Consider the following 22,748-nt stretch of genomic DNA (forward strand, 5'->3'; position numbering starts at 1 on the left):
AACCCACATCTCTTACGTCTCCTATAATGGCAGGTGGTTCTTTACCAATGGTGCCACCTGGGAAGCCCTAGACAGAATATTAACCCTAGACAGAATATTAAAATGCAGAGACATCACTTTGCCAACAGAGTTCTGTATAGTCAAATTTATGGTTTTTCCAGTATTCATGTACGGATGTTAGAGTTGAACCATAAAGAAGACTGAGGACCAGAGAATTGGTGCTTTCAACTTATGGTGCTGGAAAAGACTCTTGAGAGTCCCTTGGGCTGCAAAGGAAATTGAACCAGTCAATCCTAAAGGAAATCAACTCTGAATATTTATTGGAAGAACTGATGCTGAAGCTCCAGTACTTTGGCCACCTGATAGAAAGAGCCAGCTCATTGGAAAAGACTCTGATGCTGGGAAAGATTAAAGGCAAAAAGGGAAGGGGGAGGCAGAGGATGAGATGTTTAGATTGCATCATCAATTCAATGGACATGAATTTGAGCAAGTGCCAGGAGATAGTGGAGGACGTAGGAGCCTGGCACACTGCAGTCCATGGGTTCACAAATAGTTGGACACTACTTAGTGACTATAAACAATAACAGAACTAAAGTCTCTTCTGATGATAGTAATTTAATGGAAAAGCATAATGTTTATGCTATTGTGTTATTCCACACCCTTTAAATGATCCAGTCTGTAGATTATAGTTTAATGGTCATTTCAAATGATCTAGTTCTATTTCTTCTTTTGTACATATATATATATATATGAAAGAAAAATTTTACTGTAGAGATATATACACTTGTATATGGTTTCAAAAAGCCAACCTGGCAAGTTGAATAATTCTTGCCTAGATTTGATTAGGGATTTTTTTTTTTACTTAAAAACAATTTTTTTTTTATTGAGGTATAGTTGATTAACAATGATGTGTTAGCTTTTGCTCTATAGCAAAGTGAATCAGTTATACCTGTATCCACTCTTTTTTGGGATCTTTTTCCATGTAAGTCATTACAGAGTATTGAGTAGAGTTTCCTGTGATATACAGTAGTTCCTTGTTACCTATTTATATGTAGTATTGTGTATATATCATTTCCAATCTCCCAATTTATCTCTCCTCCACCTTTCCTCCCTGGTAACCACAAGTTTGTTTTCTGCATACATGACTCTATTTCTGTTTTATAAATAAGTTTATTTGCACCACTCTTTTGGATTTCACATGTAAGTTATATATGCTTTTTGTCTTTCTCTGAGTTACTTCACTTTGTGTGATAATATCTAGGTTCACCCATGCTGCTGCAGATGGCATTATTTCACACACAAAAAATATTTTAAATGTGTATTCCAATGTTCTACATGCAAACAAATAGTACAAAGAGAAAATATCTTTTCCTAGAAGTAAAACATTTTTATTGGGAGAAGAAATGAATGTGAAAGAAATGAACTATTTCAACGATCAATAATTTTTTGGAATTTTGTTTGTTTTTTCATAATGTTTGAAATAAAACTTCAGGCTCGTTAATGTTTTTTTTTTTCAACAAAATGTGCCCCACAAGGAAAAATTAAGAATTTTGGTGGCCAAATGTTTCTAGGATGTGCTACAAACTTTCTCATAGTACCTCTTATTATTTGTGTAACCTTAAAAGTCCGTCTCATCCTTAGTTAAACTCCATGATGAGCAGTACCCTTTTTACATACTGCTGTATTCCCTGGGCTTGAGCATGGCATTTGACACATAATATTTATCTGTTGGCTTGAACTGAATAGATTTAGGTACTTATCAGCTGGACTAAATTGAGTTTTAACTGTAGCAGGAAACAGAACAATATCAAATAAACACACAGAAATACGGTGGTGTAGATGAGTGTTCCACAGAATGAAAGGTGATAACGGAGGCAGTGCTCCAGAATATTTAGAGACAGAAGACAGGAGAAAGTGTGTGTTAGTGAAGAAGGGTGGAATAACACATTCCTATATAGCAATTCACAGACTATGAGGAATACCAGGAGATGACATAAATATGATCTTGTACATTAATTATTCACATATTAATTATTGACTATTTATTATGTGCCCAGCATGTTTCTAGTATCATGTAGCACATTATCATTGAACACCTACTATGTGCCATATGGTATGAAATATACTTGAATGCATCATTGAATAAACAGGATGTGGTCTCAGCCCTCAACTTCCGGCATCAGCGGAGAACACAGATATAGAACAAGTGATGACTTTTGAGTTTGATAGGAAGGATATGGTGAAAATTCTGTGGGATGGAAAGGTTCAGAGAAGATCCCCTTAAGGAGACATCTAAGCCTTAAAAAGTCAAACTGTCCTGAAGAGTGAGGAGAGGTGTCCATTTTTCACCGAGGAGTGATAAAGCTTGAGTTTTCTGTGCTCACTGAAGTTGAGCGCGACAGGAAATATACCTGGACAGAAGCCGTACTGTGAAGAGACTCTGAAAATCTGGACCTCATTAGGAAGGCAGAAGCAGGAATATGTTACAATCAGATTTCACTTCCAAAAAAATCCCTCTGATGACATAGTGAAGAATGACTTGAAACGTCTGTTATACAGGCCTAAAAATACAGGGGCCTAGTGCAGCATGTGGCAGTGGAGACAGAGAGAAGGAATACTTCTCCAGGAATTCAAGAACCCAGGAGCAGAATCACAGCCCGGCGCTTTTATGGATGTAGAAAACAAAAAGGAAAGTAACAATAATGCTGTTAGAGTCATAATACAAAGAACAACCTGCCCTCCTGCAAGATGTATAAGGATTAAAATAAAACAGGTTTGAAAACCGCTCAACAGAAAGATAAGCAGCTTTAGCATTTCAGCATCTGTTGAAGGCTAGTTCCATTAAAACCTGCAAAGCTTCAGTCTGTACTCTACTAGAAATGTGAATGTAAATATCCTAATTTGGGGAACTGCTAGTCTCAACTCAACTCCATCCATCTGGTGGGAGATCTCACGGTGTGTTAGCAGTTCAGAAAAGTCTGCTGTGGCTAAAATACTAAAAACAAGGGAGAAGATTGTGCAGAATAAAGCTGGGGTTGGGGGTGGAGGGAATTGACAGGTTCAGACCGTGAAGGGATCGTTGACCACATTAAGAATCTGGGGGTTTGTCCTAGAACAACGGGAAATCTTTAAAAGTTCTAATAAGGGGAATGCCATGAATAGAGTTGCAGGTTGAGAATATCACTGACTGCAAAGTAGAGAGTGGGCTGGAGCAGGACAAAAATGGACTCTGAGAGACAGTGTATCATTAGGAATGGTGTTTAACTGTGATTAACAGAGTCTAAACATGCTGACTTAAAGAAAGAACTTATGTTTTTCTCACTGAACGAGATGTCTGGAGCTGGGCACTACTTGCATTCGTTCAGCAGTTCAAGTCTTTACAGTTCTCTTGGCCCCTGGCTTCAACATCATGCTCAGCCTGTGATCGTGCATCACAGCTCACCCCCAGCATCACCAGTTGCAACAGCGAGTGTGAAGTGAGCGAGTGAAGTCGCTCAGCCGTGTCTGACTCTTCGCGACCCCATGGACTGTAGCCCACCAGGCTCCTCCCTCCATGGGATTCTCCAGGCAAGAGTACTGGAGTGGGGTGCCATTTCCTTCTCCAGGGGATCTTCCCAACCCAGGGATCGAACCGGGGTCTCCCACATTCCAGGCAGACGCTTTAACCTCTGAGCCACCAGGGAAGCCCGGTAGAGCAAGAAAAATAGGGAAGGCAAAAAATTGTCCCTTTCAGGATTTTCTTAGAATTCTCACAAAACTACTTCCACTTACATCTCCTTGGTTAGATTCTTCACATGCCACTCCATCTACTACCTACTAAAAAGGCTAGAAAATGTAATTTTTAACACAATGACAGCCCTCACAAGATTGAATTCTGTTAACATAAAAGAAACAGGTAAATGATACTCAGTATGCACCTATAGCCAAGATATATTAGTCCAAATAAATGGCATTGTAACTCAGATTAGTGATGGAGGTGAGAAGGAAAGATGTACTCAAAAGATAACTTCAGGTAAAAGTATTAAGAAGTGGTTATGGATTTGGATGTAGGGAAGTGATGATGATGAAGAAGGTATTAAGGATGACACCCAGTTCCTGGCTTATGTGACTGAACAATTGGCAGTTTCATCACATAAATGCAGGGAGTGCTGGAAATGGACCAGGTTTTGAGGAATAGGGTCACAGATTCAGTCTGAGTATATGTTGAGTTGGAAGCTGTTTTCAAAGAACCCACTGAAGATTCTTACCTGGTAACTGGGTATATCTGGAGCCCAGAAAAGAGATCTAGGCTAGAAATATAAGTGTTGGAGTCATCAGAGTATGAACAACTCCTATCCTGCCCAAATTGTAAGACAAATTGGCTCCCCTTGTAGCTCAGCTGGTAAAGAATCTGCCTGCAATGTGGGAGACCTGGGTTTGATCCCTGGGTTGGGAAGATCCCCTGGAGAAAGGAAAGGCTACCTACTCCAGTATTCTGGCCTGGAGCTTTCCATGGACTGTACAGTCCATGGTGTTGCAAAAAGTCAGACAGGACTGAGCAACTTTCACTAGTCATAAGATACAGAGTGAAATGTGTTTGCAATCACTTAACACATGTGAGATATGATGGCTGGGGTTTGAAACAGTTGGAAACATGCTGTTTCTGTTGTTGCTGCTATTGCTGAGTCTTTAAATCTAGTACTATAATCTTCTGAGGATAAAGGCCATACTTACTTAATCTTTGTATCCACAGTGACTTACCCATAGTAAATAATGAAAAAATGAGAGGAGTAAAGAATTGCCTATAGTCAAACAGAATCTGATCAATGCTTTTGAGTGATACAAACAGCATACTATGAATATTGCTGGTGGTGGTTTAGTCAGTAAGTCATGCCTGTATCTTGCGAACCCATGGACAGTTGCCTGCGAGGCTTCTCTGTCCATGGGATTCTCCAGGCAAGAATACTGGAGTGGGTTGCTATTAAAGGGATAGAAATTGTAGAGTTTGTTGTAGACCAAGAGGCATCTGAACTTGTCGAGGGAGAGTAGTAGTCTAATTTGAAATCTAAGTTACATAAAGTGTATTAAAAATAAATAATGTTATAAAGAGAGATTGAAGCTATATTGTAGAAGTCTTGGAAACCATGATGAGTTTTTATTTAATTCAGTGAGCAACATGGAGACACTAACATCTTTTAAACAAAGAATCTTGGATTGATCTAAAATGCACTTAAGAAAATGTATCTTGACCACAATATATCATAAGATGGATAAAACTGAAAAAGAGTGGTCATATGGGACAATAGTTAAGAAACTCTGAGTTCTTAATTATATATTATTTTTTTCCAGCAAGAAAAACAAGGACCATAGGTACAAATTTTAGGAGGCAGTATTTTTAAATTTATTTTTAATTGGAGTATAATTGCTTTACAATGTTTTGTTGATTTCTGCATATATCAACATGAGTCAGCCATAAGCACACAAATGTTCCCTCCCTCTTGAAGGTCCTTCCCACCTCCCACCCCATCCCACCCCTCTAGGTTGTCACAGACCACCAGGTTGAGCTCCCTCTGTTATACAGCAGCTTCTCATTAGCTATCTATTTTATATGTGGTAATGTATATATTTCAGTGCTATTCTCAGTTTGTCCCAGCCTCTCCAACCCCTGCTGTGTTCATAAGTCTGTTCTCTATGTCTGAATCTCTATTCCTGCCCTTCAAATAGGTTCATCAATATCATTTTTCTAGATTCCACATATATGTGTTAATATGATATTTGGTTTTCTCTTTCTTGTTTACTTAACTCTGTATAACAGACTCTAGGTTCATCCACCTCACTAGAACTGACTCAAATCCATTCCGTTTTATTGCCGAGTAATATTCTACTGGGTATATACATCTGCATCTATATCTATATATCAGTTCACATTCAACTCTTTCCGACCCCATGGACTGCAGCATGCCAAGCTTCCCTGTCCATCACCAACTCCCAGAGGTTGCACAAACTCATGTCCATAGAGTCAGTGATGCCATCCAACCATCCCATCTTCTGTCATCCCCTTCTCCTCCTGCCTTCAATCTTTCCCAGCGTCAGTCTTTTCTAGTGAGTCAGTTCTTTGCATTAGATGGCCAAAGTATTGGAGTTTCAGCTTCAGCATCAGTCCTTCCAATGAATATTCAGGACTGATTTCCTTTAGGATAGACTGGTTGGATCTCCTTGAAGTCCAAGGCACTCTCAAGAGTCTTCTCCCAACACCACAGTTCAAAAGCATCAATTCGTCAGCACTCAGCTTTCTTTATAGTCCAACTCTCACATTCATACATGACTGCTGGAAAAACCATAGCTTTTACTAGATGGACCTCTGTCAGCAAAGTAATGTCTCTGCTTTTCAATATGCTGTCTAGGTTGGTCAGTTTTCTTCCAGGGAGCAAGCGTCTTTTAATTTCATGGCTGCAGTTACTATCTGCAGTGATTTTGGAGCCCAAGAAAAGAAAGTCTGTCACTGTTTCCATTGTTTCCCCATCTATTTGCCATGAAGTGATGGGACCAGATGCCATGATCTTAGTTTTCTGAATGTTGAATTTTAAGCCAGCTTTTTCACTCTCCTCTTTCACTTTCATCAACAGACTCTTTAGTTCCTCTTCACTTTCTACCGTAAAGTAAGGGTGGTGTTATCTGCATATCTGAGGTTTATTACTGTTTCTCCCAGCAATCTTCATTCCAGCTTGTGCTTCATCTGGCCTGGCATTTCTCATGATGTATTCTGCATATAAGTTAAATAAGTAGGGTGACAATATACAGCCTTGACGTACTCCTTTCCCAATTTGGAACCAGTCTATTGTTCCATGTCCGGTTCTAACTGGTGATTCCTGACCTGCATACAGGTTTCTCAGGAGGCAGGTCAGGTGGTCTGCTATTCCCATCTCTTGAAGAATTTTCCACAGTTTATTGTGATCTACATAGTCAAAGGCTTTGGTGTAATCAATAAAGCAGAAGTAGATGTTTTTCTAGAACTCTCTTGCTTTTTCGGTGATCCAACAGATGTTGGCAATTTGATCTCTGGTTCCTCTGTCTTTTCTAAATCTAGCTTGAACATCTGGAATTTCATGGTTCACATACTGTTAAAGCCTGGCTTGGAGAAATTTTGAGCATTACTCTGCTAGCATGTGAGATGAGAGCAATTGTGCAGTAATTTGAGCAGTCTTTGGGATTGCCTTTCCTTGGGATTGGAATGAAAGCTGATCTTTTCCAGTCCTGTGGCCACTGCTGAGTTTTCCAAATTTGCTGGCATATTGAGTGCAGCACTTTAACAGCATCATCGTTTAGGATTTGAAATAGTTCAAATGGAATTCCATCATATATACCACAACTTCTTTATCCATTTATCTGTAAACAGACATCTAGGTTGCTTCCTTATCCTGGCTATTATAAATAGTGTTGCAATGAACATTGGGGTACATGTCTTTTTCAGTTGTATATGCCCAGTAGTGGGATTGCTTTTTCAATTATGTGTCTTTTTCAGTTATGATTTTTCTCAGGGTATATGCCCAGTAGTGGGATTGCTGGATCATATGGTAGTTTTATTCCTAGTTTTTTAAGAAATCTAGGAGGCAGTTTTTAATAATAACACCAACAGATGTAGTATATTAGTAGTAGTTATAACTTTCTTAAGAAAGTTTTTATTAAATTAATAAACCTTTAACTATAAAACAGATTCAGAAACACAAAAGAAATATACTTCATAGATTATCTCATTGAATCTTCACAATTCTCTTAGTTAAATAATATGTGATTTTTTTTTTTTTAAGATTTGTTCAAATCTAACCTAATTATTGTTGGAGCCAGGAATCAAAATCAGGCTGTTTGATTCCAGATTCTCTGTCTCCTACTGTGAACCTCTGCTCTAAACTATGTGCCTGATTTAAAACACACACACATGTGCACGCACACACACACAGCTAATCCTTGGAGCTGTCCAACAGCTATTTTTGCTGCCTTGTGAAATAGTAAGCTGGAAAGTTTCATAGAAAATTTGAATGATTAGTGTAAGGGAAATATGTTTTAAAGTGATTCTTAAACTTAGGAATAGTTGGACTAAGAAACTTTAATGTTTCCTCCAAGTGTTTAGATTCTTTAACATCCTCTTGAGAAAGGTAATTTAGAAGTATAAATAACAAAAGAGGAAATTATTTCTGCCCAGACATAACAAATGTGTTTTATGCAGAAATAGTCTCCAAATGTAACTGTTTTTCTTCTGCTTAGTCACTGTTTCCTGTTAAAGTTCTGCATGGAAAAGATAATTGCAGAATTTCATAGCATTTGCTTATTGCTTTTGCAGAAACAATAGATATTTTAAAGGTGCAAAAACACACTACTATATTTAAGTAACTCTTTAAAAAATAGTACAAGATGGGTTTAGTTTTTATCATCTTCAAATCTTCACAGTTAAGTAAGACTGCTCTAATTATCTGAATCTCAGTTGCTGAGCTTTAATTACCTTTGATGGCTTGCCGTTTACTTCATGATCTATTATAAGAATGATCTGTCTCTTTAAAAATAGTGCCAGTGAATAGATAATGCACAAAGACTTTACATAGTGCTGACACTTAATAAATTGTTCCTCAATAAACTGCAATAATGGAGAAGGAAATGGCAACCAACTCCAATATTCTTGCCTGGAAAATCCCATAGACAGAGGAGCCTGGTGGGTTCCAGTCCATGGGGTCATGAAGAGTCGGACCTGACTGAGCAACCAACACTAAACTACAATAAAATAAAATAATGCGGATGACAAATAACATCTCATTAATAATACTGAAATGATAATAAGGAATTCTCATTTTGGTATCCTTGCCTGAATCAATTTGTATTGTACAAAGATAAATTTGAGTTGAATTTTTAAAGTTTTTCTAAACTGCAGTATCTTATCAAACAGCAAGTTTATTTTGTTGTTGTCTTTAATTCCTTTTAAATAGAACCACCTCATATCAATGGATCTGAAGAACCCATAGAGATGTCAGTAATTGTTAATAATCCTCTTGAACTTACCTGCATGGCTTCTGGAATCCCAGCTCCTAAGATTACCTGGATGAAAGATGGTCGACCCCTTCCACAGATGGATCAGATGCAGACTCTTGGAGGAGGAGAGGTTCTTCGAATATCTAGTACTCAGGTTAGTTCAGAGTTCACATGATTATTTTGTCCTAGGTTAAACTTCTTACTTGCTAATCTCTGGGGAGTGTTGGAGAAATTGTCTTGGAGTCTGAATATATCACAGATTTCTGTGACTTTAGCAAGGGTAGATTTGTTCTATGACATGCATGATTGAATAGACCCTTACAAAGTGACATGACTAAAACAAAGAAGTGAAATTATCAGATTAAGTATAGAAGGAAGCAAGATACCTTCATATATATTTTTTTTTCAAGTTTTCACAATGCAGTAAGTGATAGTGTATTTCCTGAAGCTCTTGATTTGTGCCATGTGGCCCTTTATAGTGGAGAAGGCAATGGCACTCCATTCCAGTACTCTTGCCTGGAAAATCCCATGGATGGAGGAGCCTGGTGGGCTGCAGTCCATGGGGTCGCTAAGAGTCGGACACAACTGAATGACTTCACTTTGACTTTTCACGTTCATGCATTGGAGAAGGAAATGGCAACCCACTCCAGTGTTTTTGCCTGGAGAATCCCAGGGACGGGGGAGCCTGGTGGGCTGCTGTCCATGGGGTTGCACAGAGTCAGACATGACTGAAATGACTTAGCAGCAGCAGCAGCAGCAGCAGCAGCCCTTTATAGAAATGGCAAAAAGCAGTCAAACATATGTGTATAAGAGGCTTCAAAGGGCACTTTTGATCTTCAGAATGAACTCACAAACATGAAAATATGAAGAGATGGAATTTTTCCGAAAATGGTCAATTCAATAAAATTGACTGTTCTTTTAGTTTATGTTTAAGGAAATTAATCTGAAATGTAAATATATTAAAGAGAAGTATGTCTCGGGTGTCTTGTAACAATATACTCTTTTGAAAACAGAGGCAAACCTTATGTTACAAATATTATCCGTATGTTCCCTAATGCCTTCATCTGTTAACTCAGGATCAAAATAGGAACAATGCTGAACTTATGTACTTGAAGCTTTAGAGATAATCTAAAGTGATGTGCTTAGACCGATGCCACAGGTATGCAGAGATGCTAAAGTTGAGTTCGAATGATTATTGTTACTGCTGCTTTTATTGTTATTATAGTCATCATTTCTTTAAAGGTAGAATAACACATTACTTAATCATATTTCATGTACATTTTCACTGAAGAAATGGAAAAGAAAGGGACCTAGAAAAGAGAGCTGAGGGTTATGAATTGCGTCAGTCTTATGTTGGGCTATGAGCTCTATCACACCCATGACCACTGTGACAACTTGGTAAGGCAATGCCTTTATCCCCTTTCTACAAATCCAGAAACAGACAGAAAAAGATTAAGTATTCACCTATCCAGTACTTATCACTGGCTCAGTGATGGAATTGGTCTCAATCCTGGGTCTGATTCAACAGCATAGCCAGTGGAAGTCGGCCCAGTTTCTTGTTTCTAACATTAAAGAGAACAGACTTTGCATTTCCCTCTTCTCTCCATCAAGCATTTTAGTAACCCGGAAAAAACTCAGGTCACACTATCAAACCACTTGCTGAATCAGAATACTTGAATGCTGTAATTTCAACTGATCAAAAGGGAAGCCAAAGAATTTTGTAACTTAAGGAATAGCATGGAGACAGTGAAGTGTGCACCAGAACCATAAATATAAAGGAATCATGGTAAATAAAGCTCTAAAAGGAAATAAGGCCACATTACATTAGGTCTTAAATGTGAAAATGAAGAGTTATGTTAAAACAAGACAGAGTTTCCATCAAGAGTTAAATGGTGACCCACATAGTGCAGCTATTGTGAAGAACACAAATATAATACATAAGACATTTCTCAGCCTTCAAAAAGGTTTCAGTTGTCTAAGAAAAATAAAACTACACACATGATAAACTTAGGAAAAGAAACAACAGAAAACCATTAAAACATTATAGAGTTAAAAAATTAAATATGATCAAGTCCCAAGACTGCTCGTGGTTCCTCTGCTCCTCTGTGTTTTATTTTATCTCTGTCAGAGCCCATATTACTAAATTATATCTTAGTTACCTGCACTTTGTCTTTTTGTGTATGTATCTATTGCACATAATTATGCCTGGTACATAATGGATATTTTGCAAATTCCAAATTGTGTGGTGAAAGACGAGAGTTTGCTAAGACATTTTCCATCAAACTCTCCTTCTGTGACAAACAGGTTGGAAAAACTACCTTTCTCTCCTTTGTGAGCCATTATGCATGTCTATAACTGCAAAATCTTTCTCTAAAACACCTGGTTGATGATAATTTTTCAAACACCCTATTAAGAGAACACACATTAGAAAATGTAGCTACTGATAGTAATTATCAGTATTCAGAAGGGTGTAAGTTGTCAGGAAATGGTTCTTGGAGGAGGTAAGATCTAAGAACAGTCATGAATGATGGTGCAAGTTTGGCTGAGTCAGGACAAGTGTTGGGGACAATATAATTGGGGCATAGACTGTATTGGTGGAGAAGAGCTGACTTTTAGAGGTTTTCAAGATATGACGAGCAACTTTGAAATTATTCTCCAGGCAGTAGTGCATCCCTTTTAATTCTTAATTGAAGGACGATGTGACTGTCACTCTTCTAAAGTTATATTTAGTAATTTTCCAGACATACTAGTCTTAACATCCTAATCTAAAATTTTTTCAGTGGAGTCTATGCACCCTACCGAAAAAAAAGTTTCTCAATAACCCATACAGTCAGTTTTGAAGTAAGAATTTTAATATTCTCAATATTCTAGGAGTATTCAAGTAATAAATGAAAACAGGATTTTCTATTTTTTGAAAATACATTTTTCACAGTAGGAAGACCATCTGTTTTTCAGTGTATACTTTTCACTTATTTAAGCATGGCCTGTGTTAACACAGTGTCAAATATGAATAAAGTCTAACACTTCAGTGGAAACTCTGCATGGGCATTTTTAAAGAAATGTTTCTGGTTTTAGTCAGGAAATAGATTTTTCTGTCAGCCTGACTTATTTACAGCCAAATTACATAACATAGCTATATTGTTTCACTATGGATATCAAGGAATATTAAAAATATGGTATTAATGTTCTTTATTAAAATAACCTGATTTTTATTTACTACTTTGGTTGGTTGGTTGGTTGGTTAATGTGTTTTACTTGCTTCAGGAAGCCTCCAATAGAATTCTGCAATCTGCAATTTAAATTCATAAATACTTACTTCTTCAAAAAATACTGAGTAGTATTTGTGTCATATGTGGTGCTGTGCCCTGTATGTATCTGCCTTCTCTGACATCATTAACATACATAACATGCAAACATTCTGAGATCAAATACTGAAACCCTGTTTTTATTTCTTTTTTTTTTTTAACAACAAAAAAAGATTTTATTGGGAACAGGTGCCCTGAAACCCTCTTAAAATCTATGTCAAATACATAGATTTACATGTAGCAGAGATGCTGAGCCATGCTCAGTATCAGAGTGCTAAATACAAATGTTAAGACAGTTATTAAATTTTAATTATCATGCTATATTAATGATATCTTGCTTTGTGTGGGTCCTTACATTTGTTCTAAGGATATTTATTCTCATCGTCAAAACCAGTATTTTAACCTTGTGCAATTCACTTATTTGAATTTTACAGGTGGAAGATACAGGAAGATACACATGTCTGGCATCCAGTCCTGCAGGAGATGATGATAAAGAGTATTTAGTGAGAGTGCATGGTAACGCTGGCAAAATGTCCTGCAGTGTCATACACTTATACCTAATTAAAAGGCATAATTTATGGAACCCAGGGCCGCTATCCAACACATCATAAAACTATGTTTATATATTAGGAAATATGTATTTTGCAAATTTGATTTTTATATTTGACTGATCATGTGGTCATGGGAGTAGTTTAATGGATTTTTGAGTTATATGTCTGTTCCTGCACAAGTAATTCATATAAATTGATTTTAAATCATAGAATATAAATTAGAGTAAAAATGAAAATAAAAAGTATTCATAATCTCATCACACAGAATAAGACCTTTTTACATATAAATATTGTCACAGAAGTGTGATCATGTGGCATATAGTATTTAACTCTTTATCTCAGTGGCATGTTGAACATGTTTTCATGTCAAAAAAATATATATTTTTATAACATTACTTTTTAGCGATTGCATGATTTCCAATTTTATGAACATGCCATTACTTACTTAATACATTCCTTATTTTTGGCTGTTTCTATATTTTCACCAACATAATAAGCAGCACTATTATAGACATTCTTGTATAAGTCTGTTGGCCTATTTTTAATTATTTTGTTTTAATAAATTTCTGTAAGTCCACTTTCTTGATTATATGCAAGTATATGCATATGAATGTACATACACACACACATATTCAAGACCAAATTACTTTCTAGAAAAGTTGGGCCAATTAGACTATGGCTGGTCCTACTTTGACATAGAGCTGGAAATTACTGTTCAAAGAGAGGAACATTTAAAGAACTTAACAGAAGATCTTTATCTCCTCACGCCTAAATCACTAAGCAATCCAAACTGTATGCCTGGTATAATGTAGGAGTGTTCTCCTGCCCCCACCAGCCCTACACACAAATTAGACCAACTGACGTGTAAATTGTGTATACAGCAGTCACATAAAAAATATACACTTTTAAAATCGTGGTATAGTTGATTTACAATATTATATTAGTTTCAGGTATACACCATAGTGATTGAAAATTTTTATAAATTATACTCCACTTAAAATTATTATGAAATATTGACTGTATTTCCTTCACTTTATATCCTTGTAGCTTATTTATTTTATATATAGTAGTATATACCTCTTAATTCCTTACCCCTCTTTTGTCCCCCTTTCTGCATATATTTCTGTTTGTTATGATGGACAGAACCTAATTTAAAAGTTTTAAAATATGTCCAGAGAAAATTATTACCAAGTGTAGACCTGGACAACAACAAAAAAAATCCCTTCTTTGGGCCTTAGTTTCTTTACCTATTAAATGGTGATAAAATGTGGTTATATTACTTATCCTATCATTCATGTGGCTCTTAGAAGAATTTCATTACTTAAGGTACTTAAGTACTGAGTACGATTTTAAAAGTTCACTATTTGTTACCAGGGTACTATATATTGAATGAGTAGCATTTTAAATTAATGCTGCTTCTTTCATACAGCACAAACAACACTGTTGAACACCTAAGATAATCCAGAGCATTTTATATCTCATTTATTAAAAGCCTTTGGTGTATTTGTTTTCCCATCCAGTACCCCCTAATATTGCTGGAACTGGCGAGCCCCAGGATTTCACTGTGTTACGGAACAGACAAGTGACACTGGAATGCAAATCGGATGCAGTGCCTCCACCTGTAATCACTTGGCTTAAAAATGGAGAACGGTTACAGGTAAGTCTTGCCAAGTTCCACAGATTCATTCTGAGGGAAAAAAAAAATCAGCTATAGAGTCCTTCAAATCAGGTTACTAGTTATTCAGCATTGCAGGGCTGGGCACAGAGTCCTTTTGTCAGCCTTCTTTTCTCAGCCTTTGCTGGTGTAGGTAGTAGCTAGTTATGAGTCAAAAGACAGGTATTTTGATTCACATACTTTATAAATTGGCCTAAGTATGTATCCCCTGGAGCTGGTGAATTAAACTTGGACTGAAACACTCGTGTCTTTTCTTGAAAGAAAAGAAACCAGCAAAGTCTCAAAAGAACTGACTTGCTTGCCAAGTCCCTGGGCAAACCTGTTACTGAATTTCCTTGATCTAAACTTGGACCTCAGGAGTGACCCCAAGGATCTGTGAATCAGTTCAGTTCAGTCACTCAGTCGTGTCCGACCCTTTGTGACCCCATAGACTGCAGCACAACAGGCCTCCCTGTCCATCACCAACTCCCGGAGCTTACTCAAACTCATGTCCATCGAGTCAGTGATGCCATCCAACCATCTCATCCTCTGTCATCCCCTTTTCCTCCCACCTTCAATCTTTCCCATACCAGGAGTCTAGACTGAAATCTTTGGAAACACAGTTACTGGCTCTGTGAGGCTCCCATGCTCTGGTGATACCTGTCTGCTCTCATAGAGTATCACTGCCTAGGATCCTAAGTAGCCTTTTAGGATTGGCTCTAAGCCTTGACTTTGAATGTTCAGATTGTCCTTATCCTAGTAGTTACTTATCTGTCTTTTTCCTCATCCTCTTATTATAACCAGTTGTGATACACTGAGTCTAAATAAAAGGAAATTATGTCCCTAATACCTAAGATAGAGAGACTTTAGCCATCATCAAATCACACAAACACTAATCACAGAGAGACTGATTCTGAAAGTTACTAACGTGTTTAATTATCATGCATATCACTTAACAGCCCCATGCCTCAGTTTCTCTGTTTATTGTGTGCCTACTATAATGCTATGCATTGTGATTGCTCCTAACAATAATCCTGATCCATAAGGAGCTCATCAGTTCAGTTCAGTTCAGTTCAGTCACTCAGTCATGTCCGACTCTTTGCGACCCCATGAATCGCAGCATGCCAGGTCTCCCTGTCCATCACCAACTCCCGGAGTTCACTCAAACTCACATCCATCGAGTCTGTGATGCCATCCAGCCATCTCATCCTCTGTCATCCCCTTTTCCTCCTGCCCCCAATCCCTCCCAGCATTAGAGTCTTTTCCAATGAGTCAACTCTTCGCATGAGGTGGCCAAAGTCCTGGAGTTTCAGCTTTAGCATCATTCCTTCCAAAGAAATCCCAGGGCTGATCTCCTTCAGAATGGACTGGTTGGATCTCCGTGCAGTCCAAGGGACTCTCAAGAGTCTTCTCCAACACCACAGTTCAAAAGCATCAATTCTTCCGTGCTCAGCTTTCTTCATAGTCCAATTCTCGCATCCATACATGACCACTGGAAAAACCATAGCCTTGACTAGACGAACCTTTATTGGCAAAGTAATGTCTCTGCTTTTGAATATGCTATCTAGGTTGGCCATAACTTTCCTTCCAAGGAGTAAGTGTCTTTTAATTTCATGGCTGCAGTCACCATCTGCAGTGATTTTGGAACCCAAAAAAATAAAGTCTGACACTGTCTCCCCATCTATTTCCCATGAAGTGATGGGACCAGGTGCCATGATCTTAGTTTTCTGAATGTTGAGCTTTAAGCCAACCTTTTTACTCTCCTCTTTCACTTTCATCAAGAGGCTTTTTAGTTCCTCTTCACTTTCTGCCATGGGCTTCCCTGGTGGCGCAGAGGTTAAGCGTCTGCCTGCAATGCAGGAGACCTGGGTTCAATCCCTGGGTTGGCAAGATCCCCTGGAGAAGGAAATGGCAACCCACTCCAGTATCCTTGCCTGGAGAATCCCACGGACAGAGGAGCCTGCTGGGCTGCAGTCCACGGGGTCGCAAAGAGTCGGACACGACTGAGCGACTTCACTTCACTTTCACTTCACTCACTTTCTGCCATAAGGGTGGTGTCATCTGCATATCTGAGGTTATTGATATTTCTCCTGGCAATCCTGATTCCAGCTTGTGCTTCTTCCAGCCCAGTGTTTCTCATGATATATTCTGCATATAAGTTAAATAAGCAGCGTGACAATATATAGACTATCTGAAAATATACCGACTTACATCAAGGATATAGAAAATTGATACTGCTGATAAATTTTATCTTAGAGGGATATACAGAGGAGAAACAGTGGGAAGAAGCAAGTAACGCAGACTGAAGGGTAAAGAATAGCCCAGGGGAGCCTCTTGGAAAGGGTGAGTTCAGTTTAAATGTTGGGTGAGAAAGAAGGGGACTCCAAATATAGGTGACAGTGTGTACAAAGTCATTACAGGAAAAGGAATGCTGTTGTCTCAGGAACTGCAGGTAGCTTGGTATGGTTGAAGTAGACCTTGATTAAAATCCTTTGATGATTCTCCATAGATTTCAGGATTCAGGTTCAGTTGCCCAGCTTTGCTCACAAAGCCCTTCATGCTCTGACTGTTCCTCCATAGTCTTATCTCCTATGTGTGCATTTCACTCTAGAGCACTAGATGTTCAGACATGGACTGACTAAATGTCAATGATGGAGAAATCAGGCTAATTTCAGATATGACCAAGTGATGTCAGTACTGGGACAGACTGAATTCAACAGTAAATAGCAAAAAAAAAAGAGAGATGAGTTCAGTTTTAGATATTTTGAGTTTGAATTACCTATATATTATCCAAATGGAAATTCCACAAAGTTCTAGGAAATATGGGTCCATATTTACTCAAAAATATCTTTGATATGGTGGTCCTCAATAGTATAGCCTGTTGTTGAAGCCATAGGTTTGTATGAGGTCAACCAGAAAGCACGTGGTGTGAGAAAACCTGTAAATGAGAATAATGCCTAAGACAACATTGACAATTAAAAGGTGAGCAAAGAAAGAAGAGGAGAAAAGTGGGACTGAGAAGGAACACTTGGAGAAATTGGTGCACTGAAAGCCAAGAAGTAGAGAGGGAGCAGTTAACAGAGTTCATGTCAAGATACAAAGTAAACTGTATTTATTGGCTTTGGTAATACACAGATGTGATTCAAGATGTAAGCGATCTTCAGTCGAGTGTTCAAAGTAGAAGACAAGTTACAGTTGTTGGGGGAGTGAAAGAAGAGGAAGTGGAAATGATTGTGGACTATTATTTAAATACAAAAGAGATTTGTATGTTCTTATTTACTAAAAGCGTTTGAAGATAGAGAACTAAGTGCGATGAGTAGGGAAAGGATGGGACCCTGGTGAAAGATGAAGAGATTAGCCTTGGACTGAAAGGATGACCTTTTCCACAGAGATGGAAATGTAGGAAGGAAGGTTGCATTCATATGCAAGATGAGAGGGAGAAATTGCAGGCACTTGGCTTTGATTTTCTCAGTGGAGTAGGAAACAGGGTCATCTGCTCGGAATAAGGTTCTGCTGCTAAGTTGCTTCAGTCGTATCCGACTCTGTGCGGTCCCAGAGATGGCAGCCCACCAGGCACCCCCGTCCCTGGGACTTTCCAGGCAAGAATACTGGAGTGGGTTGCCATTTCCTTCTCCAATGCATGAAAGTGAAAAGTGAAAGTGAAGTCGCTCAGTTGTGTCTGACTCCTAGCGACCCCATGGAGTGCAGCCTACCAGGCTCCTCCGTCCATGGGATTTTCCAGGCAAGAGCACTAGAGTGGGGTGCCATTGCCTTCTCCAAGGTTCTAAGGAAAGAAATCAAATTTGGAAGAATCACTGGCAGTAAATGGGAAGAGAACCAGAGAAAGTTGAAGTGAGGCTGAGTAAATAAGCAGAACTTACTGATATTCATGGAAGAAAGACACGAAAATCAACTTGGAACTTTTTATTAGCATAAAGTCCTGCTATACCCATATTGAACTTAAATATTAAAATATATTTTGTAGAACTTACCAAGTATATTGAAAAAATCACCTGTTCTCATTAGAAATAATAAAAATTTACCACTAATGGCCCCTGTAGGAATTAAAGGCCTACAGAAAATGTGTGGACTTTAAAGATAGATTGACCTGAACTGTACATCTTAGTGTAAGCAACTTTTTTCACTAGAAATATATGTTTATCTTGGATAAAACCCACATGGTAGAAAAATCTCATTTGGACTCTTCCTGAAGTAGATCCACTTTGGCACAACCGGAAAATATCAGCCTTTGTTGCTACCTGGCATTTTTTTAAAAGTTTATGAACAATCCTCAATTGGACATAATAGAGTAGATATCATTATATTTCATTATTTCATCTCAATATAGATCTCTATAGTTTCATAATTTTTGGTCCCATGCCTGGACACAAAATAAATGCTTAACAAGTATTTGTAGACTAAAATCATTTATTATTTTAAAAATGTTGAAGGATAATTGTTTCCTTTAAGTTAACCAAAGCTAATTTATTATCAGGAAACTTTCAGCTTTAAGTAACAGGCTTCAAACTGTAAACAACTTAATTGGGAGCAGGGGGAAGATATTTATTAGCAATAATAGTTGGTGAACTTAAGCTTTAGGCATTATCCAAAGGCTCTAATTATGTAGTCTCTGTCCTTCCTTTATCTCAGTTCTGCGAATGTCTTAGATTCACAGCACATGGTGGTGCAACTGCACCCGCCTATGTCACGCTCACGATCAGATTCCAGTAAAAATATGCCTTATCCCAACACTTCCAGAAATGTCCTGCAGGGAGCACTCATGGGCCCAACTTGAAACACTTTTCCATCCTTGAGTGGATCACTGTGAAGAACAAGAGACACTGAGTGTGCTCTTGCCTTGACTACAGTCATAGAGATAGCTCCCAAGAGTTTTTGATACCAGGATAGTAGTAGGGGGAGCAGACAAAGATACTGGGAGACAGGTATGCTACAATTCACTATTTAGTTACTTTTGATGATTCTTATTGCATTTTCCTGACATTTTAATGGTAAATTTTCCTTGTTGAATCCAGGCAACACCTCGAATAAGAATCCTATCTGGAGGGAGATACTTGCAAATTAATAACGCAGATCTAGGTGATACAGCCAATTATACCTGTGTTGCCAGCAACATTGTGGGAAAGACTACAAGAGAGTTTATTCTCACTGTCAATGGTAAGAAAGCTTAACCGCTGTTTCACAATTTAAAAATTTAGACAGGACATTCAAAGAGAAAACATTTTTGTTTTTTATGAGCATACTAAACAAACTCTTGTGCTTATCTTATTTCTTTTGACATAGACAACATGTGACATTTGTGCTATAGCTATATTCAAACTAACTCAACTTCAAAAATATAATTAAAGATACATTTCTCTTAGAGGACAATACATGTCCAATTGTTATCAGCATATTCTGATGTTTTATATCATTCAGATCAGAGCCACTGGAGAAGTTAATACACTAAATCTCTGGGTGACAAGTAGCCAATTATTTAGTCACTTTTATTGATGTTGGGGTTTGATTATATATGTCCTAGACAGAGACTGCATGGGACTGTACTTTTCTCAAATATAAAATCTAAACACTAAAATTTGCCAAATTTCAGGAATATGACACTGACTTTTAAAAACCGTCCCTCTGATGTTTTAATAGATGAAATTTTACAAGTTGGATGACCCAGGCAGTTAATATTGCTAACACTAAAATTAAAATTCAAGTTTTGCATTCCCATGTGAACTCAGTGATTAGTAAAATACATGCTCTGAGACTTGCATGATTAATCACAGATGTGTTTTTTTTAAACCGCCCACTTTCTAAGCTTTATTTAAAGTGAAGTTGTTCCAGTGTTAACATTCTCTGACCATTATTTGGCCAAAGAGAAATAAGAAATATCATCTTTAATTTGTATCATACCAGAGCTGGGTTTTTTTAAATCTTTTCAAGCCTCTTCCATAGAAAGACAGATTTCACACACCATGAGTGAGTGAGTGAAAGTCGCTCAGTCATGTCTGACTCTTTGCAACCCCATGGACTGTACAGCCTGTGGAATTTTTCAGGCCACAATATTGGAGTGGGTAGCCTTTCCCTTCTCCAGGGGATCTTCCCAATCCAGATCTCGAACCCAGGTCTCCCACATTGCAGGCAGATTCTTTACCAGCTGAGCCACAAGGGAAGCCCTTCACACACCATATCAGGGATTTAAAGCCCCTTCATTTTTGAGTAGATTTTTAAATAAAATCTTGAGTAAGATTTTAGGAATTCAACCCCAATTCTATTTATACTAACCTGAATTAGCTGTAGGCAAAGCCATATATTAGACTCAAATCTCAGCTTGTATTATTACCTAGTCAGAGTCTTAGTTCAGGCTGTGTTACTGATATAAATGAAATTTTCCACATGCATCCCTTTTACAGTTCCTCCAAGCATAAAGAGTGGCCCCCAGAGTCTTGTCATTCACTTAAATAAGTCAACTCTATTGGAATGCTTTGCGGAAGGCGTGCCAGCCCCAAGGATAACATGGAGAAAGGATGGAGCTGTTCTATCTGGGAGTCATGCAAGGTAACAGTTCTAGAAAAGGATGAAAAATACTGTAAGTTTTTAAATATTTGATCCAATGCATTATTTGAGTCTTTTCATTCTAAAATTAGTCTCTTCATCTTAATATGAGAATCGGACTACAGTATTTTAAAACCCTAACTCTAATTCCTAAAAGCTTGCATCCAAGATCATAAGTCCATTTGCTATACCCCTTTTCAGAATATCCCTTTTTTCTACCAAGGGTATTACAAATTTCTGAAGCAGGAAAAGGACTAAAAATGGATAACTGAGTCTTTTAAAATGCTCTCAGTTAAAATGCACATAATCAGAAAGACTCATATTCAGAGACCTTCATGTGTGATCTTTCTTCTAGATACTCCATCTTGGAAAATGGATTCCTTCGCATCCAGTCGGCACAAGTGACTGACAGTGGGCGATATTTGTGTATGGCCACCAGTGCTGCGGGGACAGACCGCAGGCGAATCGATTTACAGGTGCACGGTAAATATACCTTTAGGAACAACATCCAGTCTCAGAGTCAAATGCTCTTTGGTTGCCTAAACCAGTGGGGTCATAGCACAAAGACCTTCAGGTCCAGCGCTCTATTATAAACAATCAGGACTCATGGTGAATAGCATTATCTCAGTACTATGTAAGTTCAGAAAACCTTATTGTGTTCATAAACGTAAAGTAAGTTATCTGTGATTCATTTCAGTTTGGCAGAGATAATTCAAATGGCATACTGTTGCTGACTGTGTTTTCTCTCTTATTTGGTGACTGTTTTAGTTCCTCCATCCATTGCTCCGGGTCCTACCAACATGACTGTAACAGTAAATGTTCAAACCACTCTGGCTTGTGAGGCTGCTGGCATACCGAAACCGTCAGTCAACTGGAGGAAAAACGGGCATCTTCTGAATGTGGATCAAAATCAGAATTCATACAGGTAAGGAGCAATTCACCTGGAAAATTCCACCAGCTATTTAGAAACATATTTTTCAAAGAATTAACATTTTCGCTTTATCAATGGGGACAGAAAATGTATAAAGTATTAAGAACTAGCCAGTATGCAGAGAGTATATTATTTTTTTTATTAGTATTGAATTAGTTTTTCAATCTAAAGTATTTTTCCTGAATTATAGGTACAACTTCTCTTTCCATAAGCCCTGTGGATGACTGTCAGTGAGCTCTATAGCATTAAATTTCCATTCTGCTGCTGTTTTTAGCACCTTTTGTAATTTTATAATGACAAAGGATAAAAACATCATTTGGTATAAAAGAAAAAGTACTCTTTAAAAATAATATGAGTTTTAGTTGCAGAATAAAAATCAAATGTTATACCTTCAAATACAGTGTAGGTATTTGGCAGCATGTGTAAGGAGGAAGAATAGCAGTTTCACCAATTTTCTGTACTCTTCCAGCTTTACTACCATTCTTCTTACTATGATATCGTATTTGTAAAGACTAACCTTAAAAATACTACAGATTTCTGATTCCTTAGATGAGCATTTCTTGTGTTAATAGATATCTTGTCAAAAGATTTGCTATATCACTAAAAACAAGTTTTCATAGACCTACCCTGATAAAAATCTATTCTGTTACATCTGGAAATATAAATTAGGAGGGTTTCACTTGAAAATCTGTAGCGTCTCTCTCTTTCTCATCCTTTTAATCTTTTGGCATTGGGGGTTTAATGACTTGAAA

General features: G+C 37.7%; 1 protein-coding gene across 1 annotated transcript in view; it reads left to right on the forward strand.

Annotated features, from left to right (window-relative positions):
* The window catches only part of HMCN1 (hemicentin 1), a 546,435-nt gene that overhangs the window by 427,940 nt on the left and 95,747 nt on the right, over nt 1-22,748 (forward strand). Inside the window, exons 69-75 of the mRNA XM_055582953.1 lie at nt 8,955-9,151; nt 12,737-12,818; nt 14,374-14,510; nt 19,541-19,682; nt 20,924-21,068; nt 21,421-21,548; nt 21,834-21,990. Of these exons, the coding sequence (XP_055438928.1) occupies nt 8,955-9,151; nt 12,737-12,818; nt 14,374-14,510; nt 19,541-19,682; nt 20,924-21,068; nt 21,421-21,548; nt 21,834-21,990 (988 nt within the window). The remainder of the gene's footprint in view (nt 1-8,954; nt 9,152-12,736; nt 12,819-14,373; nt 14,511-19,540; nt 19,683-20,923; nt 21,069-21,420; nt 21,549-21,833; nt 21,991-22,748) is intronic.

Source organism: Bubalus kerabau, chromosome 5, assembly GCF_029407905.1.
Source record: "Bubalus kerabau isolate K-KA32 ecotype Philippines breed swamp buffalo chromosome 5, PCC_UOA_SB_1v2, whole genome shotgun sequence".
Taxonomy (NCBI): domain Eukaryota; kingdom Metazoa; phylum Chordata; class Mammalia; order Artiodactyla; family Bovidae; genus Bubalus; species Bubalus kerabau.